Here is a 6,351-nt window from a genome sequence, read left to right as displayed (position 1 = left end):
TCGTGTCTCTCCGCCTAGTCCAGTGTCGTTTTCCATTCGTGTCTCTCCAGCCGGTCCTGAGTCGTTAACCATTAATCCATATTAAAAAAAAAAAAAAAAAAAAAAAAAAACGAAAAAAACCCCCAACCTTTTTTGTAAGTTCTTACCAAAGCAAAGCATGCACAGACAGACAGACAGACAGACAGATAGATAGAGCTCAGTTGCCCTGTATCGACAGCTAAACTGTGTGAGCTCATTAAAAGAAGAAAAACAGGGAAAAATGATCAAATGGACAGCAGTGGGGTTTCTGATGAATAACACCTCGTTATTCCCTCTGGGAATTTTCCACACTGAAAAAACTTTAGTAAACATGAATAGAGGTGAACAAAAAGACTATACATATAAACTGATTTAATATTCAGTCAGGATGTTTTCCAGGAAGGTATTGCTATTTTGGTGTATAGAGAGCATAATAATCATAATCATAATCATAATCATAATAATAATAATAATAATAATAATAATAACCCCCCCTAATAAATAAAGACAAACCTTCCATGAGCTCAAAGCCTATTTAAAAGTATCTCCCTCTGTAGAAACCACAACAATGTGACATTTCAAATTTGTGATCTCAGAAAAACTTTTTGAAACTTTTAATTTAAAAGAAAAAAGAAAAGAGCTTAGCAGTGACCACCCACTTCTTCCATAAAGCACTGTGAGGCTGGATGATACACGGGGCAACTTTTTGAGCAATTTTGCCTGCATGGGCAACTTTTTTTGAGCAGTGTTGCTTGGGCACTTTCCTATTGAGGATGGGTAACAAATGTCTATCTGGATACTTTAGATCGGTCGTGGGCCCTGTGTCTCACCTGGTTGCCCGTTGGCGGCAACAATCCTCAAAAAGTTTCCCAGTGTATCATCAGCCTAAATGATGTAATCGTGTCAATTTATTTGCACAGTCAAACTAGGATACTGAACCGAACAACTAGCTGTTAACGATGCATCTAAACACATTGTGTCTCTCTTCTGTATGTGTGGTATGCAAGGTATGTCTTGACTCATTTGTGTTGCCAGATAAAAAAAAACAATGCAAATAAGAACAAGCCAATAAACAACTTCCAAAATGTTTTATCTTTGGAAATAACCCACATACCAAAACATCACAATATGCCATTGCCTACTTTATTAACTTAACTTTATGTTAGCTTTATGTTAACTCCATAACTTCATGTTTTCATGAGCTTATAATAAGAGGACATGGCAACACTTCAAAAGTGCGCTCTGCGAAGCTGCCTTCAAAACATAAACAAAACACGATGGCTCTAAAATTTTTCAGCAGGGTCACTGCAGTTATTTAAATGCGGTTGTCACTCCTGAAATTTTACAGTGTGTACGTGGCCGCAGATGAAAGTTTTAAGCTTCAAATCAAAGGTTATAATGTTGTGATTCATCTTAGAGCTGGTTTGGTAGTGTCTTTAAGAAATTTTGAACCAAAACAAGTTGTCTCTCACTGTTGTGCTCTATTGTGATGTGCGCAGAGTGTAGGTTGTCTAAGATCTGGCAAAAAAGGCCAGATTTATCAGTTTTATAATGCAAAACATTCATGCACCACAACTAGACATAGCTAATAAAATAACATGCAATATAATTGCTGAGACGTCTTATAAGCATCCAGGCCAAGTGAGTTCCTCTCCCTCGTCATCCTCACTAACGAGCACTCTAACATGAATTCACACCCACAGCGGGACAACAAATGAACATTTCTCAGAATGAAGCCTTTAACAGCAAAGCCATCGCCATGGCAACAAACACACCATTAGTAAAAAAAAAAATCGACTCCCTTCAATGTATCTTTGATTGCATACAACAATGTTAAACACAAACGCATCAAAACAACATCAGAAATGTGATTTAGTGTTCTGTCATTTTGCGTATTTACCTTTAGGGATATTTGTCTTGTGGTTACACATATTTTCTTGCACTTTCATAGCTCAGATTTGATTGTGATTTTCAGAAATGTTCAATATCAAATTCAAAAGACACAAATGAGACAATTGTTCACAAAAAGTATAGTATATAGTATAGTGTTACATATATCGGATAATGTGGTTATAAAATATACCTTGAAAGCACAGAAAACCTTGAAAAGCGTCTGCTGAATGCATACATGAATTGGATGCGAAATGTTGATGAACACAGATCTGAGCACAGTTTGAGACAGTTAAGATGTCTTCTGAGGCTCTCCAGGAGATTAATGCATATCTCTGAGCAGCAGACTTATACAAAGTCTCCATTTGATCTCATTGCTGTCTAGGGAAAATAAGTGTGATATTAAAGCGATGTGTGATTTTTCATTCACATGCTGGATATGTGGAAATGTGGAATATGATTATCATATAGAAGACTGAATGTGTGTCATTGGTGCTGGGTTTAAGGGTAATTACTCAGATAAAATCTGCAGCAGGAGAGTCACATGACTCAATTTACATTACCGCCTGTGATTTTTATCATCTGGGAGATTATATACTACCAATCTTTCCCTGTTTTTGTTCTCTTGCATGAGTGGCTTTGTTAAAGGGCTATTTCGCTCAAAAATGTAAAGTCTGTTGTCATTTCCTCACCCTCACCCTCATTTTGTACCTTCTTCTGCCAACACAAAAGGAGATTTTGTCTTTTTGAAGTGCTGTCAATCGATTAAAAAAGAATAATTAATTGCACATTTGTTCTGAAATTAATCGCGATTAATTCCACCTAACATTACAATTTTAATAATAGTTTTTTATTGCAATAATTTCACATTCATTCCTTAAATTAATGTAGAAACAACACAAAGACAGTATATTTTTAATATTTGTATAATGGCAACTTTTTATGACTGAAGGCCAGTATCACTGATACCAATACAACAGATGTTTGAACCAGAAACTGATTGATGATGAAGAGGAAGAGCATATTATACAGGGGCGTCTACTAGTCCACATATCAGAATGGTAATGCATTTGATGTATCACTCTCGGTGATGTCAGACATGATATAATTAACCTTTGGCTTGACTGCACTATCAAACAGCTAATAATGTATTGCTAATGTTACACAAACCATGCTCCTGTTCACTAATGATATGCAAAGCCCCGCCCCACATGTTGACAGACGTGGAACTTATTTCCTACTTGGGAAATAGGTTTCAAACTGCTTTTCTGAGACTGTCTTTGGTAAACTGCAGTTTTAGGGAGCAAATGTTCAGCAATGGTGTTGACTGATGAATTTGCACATTGCTTGTCTTTAAGCGTATTAAAAACACCAGCTAGACATGATAACAACATTAAACATTAATGTTGACCACAGGAGGGGCTTTAAATATTCACATCTAGCGTGTTCAATACAGTACCAATGTCCAGTCTGTGAATGAATCATTCTTTTAAGTCGCATCTTTCAATGAATCTGGTTCAAAAAACGAGATCTGAAAGATTCAATCATAAAACAGAATCAACTGGTTCTCAAATTCAACCATCATTGATCTGGATACAGCAATTAACAGTTCACTGGAGGGGAAGATTGTGAGTGAACAACATCTACAACTATATTGAGACTGTATAGCTGCAGAATATAGCACACAAGTCATTTAGATGACTTTAATGATATTTTACAGGGCATCTGGATCCATTTTGAAGCTTGAAAGCTTTTGGCCCCATTCATTTTAATTGCTTGGGGGAAAAAAAACAAAAACAAAAAAAACAACAACAACAATTCATTTTTCTCTTTCCACAGTAAGTCACATGGGTTTGAAACAACACTAGGGGTGAGTAAATAACCACATCTTTCATTTCTGAGCTAACTATTCCTTATGTGCTTAGAGGTGCGATCTTTGACTATTAACAGGCCTGCAGAGTTACTTTCACAGCAGTGGGAGGGCGAGCGATTTTCAAAGAGAGAAAGCGAACGGCAGTCCGTTTCTCGTGAGTGCACGAGCCGTTTATTGCCAAGACTTTCTAGGCAAACTAATTTGCGAGTTATTAAAGCTCAGCCAGCATGGTTTCTGCTACCCACCTTCCTCTGTTGCCATGACAGTGATGTTGTGCCAGGGCGTATCCTCACGGTCCAGGAGCTGAGTGGTTCTAATGACTCCGCTGATGGATTCGATATCGAAATACACCTCTTTGTCTTCTCTCCGCTCGATAAAATACCTAAATATAGAAGAGAGAGCATGAATACTGCATGAACCTTTCCGTCTTTCACCCCTCTACATCATGGCTGTGGCATTAGCTTGTATTGCTATACATGACTGGGTCGTGAAACCCGGCCAACTCCATGTGTGGCGAGACTTACTGTATGGCAGGACTATTTGACTTAACCTCAGCCTAAAAGGATATATTTTCAATTTTATAACAATTATTTTTTATTATATTGACCAAAAGCTTATACAACAGTATGAGTAATTGTACATATAAAAATACATAATAATAATAATAATTAACAAATAAAAATAATTAAACATAATAATTTGATAGCAATAACAGCTTCAAATTGTATAACACTCAATAAATCTAGGCACCATTTCCATAACATCATGTCGCCCAGCTTGATGACAGATCAGTGTAGAAATACAGAGAGGAATATATAATATAAAAAAAAAACGTGACTTCATGGAAAGCTGAAAAGTAAAGATGGAAAATAGCAGGAGGTTCATTAATACTAAAGAACAATGCACTAAAACCTAAAGAGTTTCTAATTAACTGAGCTTACATTACATTACAAAATGTGCACTGCATTCAGCATTAATATTTCCTTGAAACTATTCAAGTTCATTTCGTTCATATGATTTCTCTAAATGGTCAATCACCCTGCAGACAGCAAACAGGTCATTTTTAGTGAGATTTATGAGTGCTTTTGGGTATATGTAATGATTTATAATAATATTCCAAGTGAAATGACAGTGAATCACAGCTTTAGATAACAGACCTGACACAACCTAAAGATTATAACTAGAAAGAAAGAAAGAAAGAAAGAAAAAAAAGGAAAGAACTACAGGAGTAAAGTGCAAGTAGAAAAACTGCAGCAGAGAAGCATTAGTTGGACATGGTTAACAAATCCTCAAGTGACATGCTTGGTAGAGACGCTCAAAAGAAGGACTGTCAGATTATCTTTCCAAGCATGAATGTGAAATTAAAACACATTTGCATTTCCTAAAAGAAATACTAGAGTGTGCAAGGCAGCCAAAATTAGAGTTCACATTTTATGTAACCATAAGATTTGGGTTTTGGTTCTGGATAGTTAGTTGCGGTTCTGCTGTTTTGGTTTTGTGGCAAAGGGGTCAAGGTTTACTGGTTAGCATTGGTTGGGTTAGCTAGTAGATGCCAAAAAAATATTTCCCAATTAAGAGCAGTTGAAAAAGCAGCCATATATTTTGATTGGGAAAATAAGTGAATAATAATAATAAAAATTAGAAATAGATTAACATATATATATAGACACACAGCCTGTGCCTCTTTCATTGTGTTGCCTGCAGCCAAGATGTCCTCCAGGTCGAAGGTCATCATGGCCTGCATTTCCAGTATAGTGGCATACGTGAGCGCATGATACATGCTGTCTTTATTCCTGCCAAAGAACACAAAGGAAGACGGTGCATTAGATCTATATATAGAACAAAGGAGAGGGTGGTGTAACAGTGACGGTAAAAGAAAATTTACCACTGAGACACTCAATAACATCATCAATAACACAAATGAAGTCTGGAAATGGATGAAAGTGTTTGAGTAACCTGACCATCCTGAACACAGTGCGTCTTGTAACATAATACCAAAAACACTAATACTAATGACATTATGAAAAAGTAAAACTACCAGAAAACACACATTGTCAATTAAAAATGTGAATACAGATTTTGTTAAAATAAAATACACTATTATTATTTACCTTATCACAATATTTTTTTGTAAGTAAATTCAAAGTGGTTAAAAGTGCTTTAAAAAGGGGTCATATGATGCTGCTAAAAAGAACATTATTTTGTGTATTTGGTGTAATGAAATGTGTTTATGCGGTTTAAAGTAAAAAAAACACATTATTTTCCACATACTGTACATGATTGTTTCTCCTCTATGCCCCGCCTTTCTGAAACGCGTCGATTTTTACAAAGCTCATCGGTCTGAAAAAGCGAGGGGTGCTGTGATTGGCCAGCTATCCAATGCGTTGTGATTGGCCGAATACCTCAAGCGTGAGACGGAAATGTTACGCCCCTCACCATACTGTGTTGATGCCGTGTCCGAGACAAAAACAATAAAGCCCATTTTAAACGAGGCATTTAATTGTTGCATCCAGTGGGGACATAATTACGGATTATAATGACTTATACTGTATTTTTACGCGTTGCGTTGC

At 36.3% G+C, this 6,351-nt stretch overlaps 1 protein-coding gene across 1 annotated transcript in view; it reads right to left on the bottom strand.

Annotated features, from left to right (window-relative positions):
* The window catches only part of LOC107738942 (cadherin-18-like), a gene marked incomplete at its 3' end in the record, with an annotated part of 113,225 nt that overhangs the window by 24,212 nt on the left and 82,662 nt on the right, over positions 1 to 6,351 (bottom strand). The window contains exon 8 of the mRNA XM_016550868.1: positions 4,027 to 4,163. Within this exon, the coding sequence (XP_016406354.1) occupies positions 4,027 to 4,163 (137 nt within the window). The remainder of the gene's footprint in view (positions 1 to 4,026; positions 4,164 to 6,351) is intronic.

The sequence above is a fragment of the Sinocyclocheilus rhinocerous genome, unplaced genomic scaffold, assembly GCF_001515625.1.
Source record: "Sinocyclocheilus rhinocerous isolate Xijiao unplaced genomic scaffold, SAMN03320098_v1.1 scaffold465, whole genome shotgun sequence".
In the NCBI taxonomy this organism is placed as follows: domain Eukaryota; kingdom Metazoa; phylum Chordata; class Actinopteri; order Cypriniformes; family Cyprinidae; genus Sinocyclocheilus; species Sinocyclocheilus rhinocerous.
Note: the sequence above shows the minus strand (reverse complement) of the source record. Positions and strands in the feature narration are given on the sequence as shown.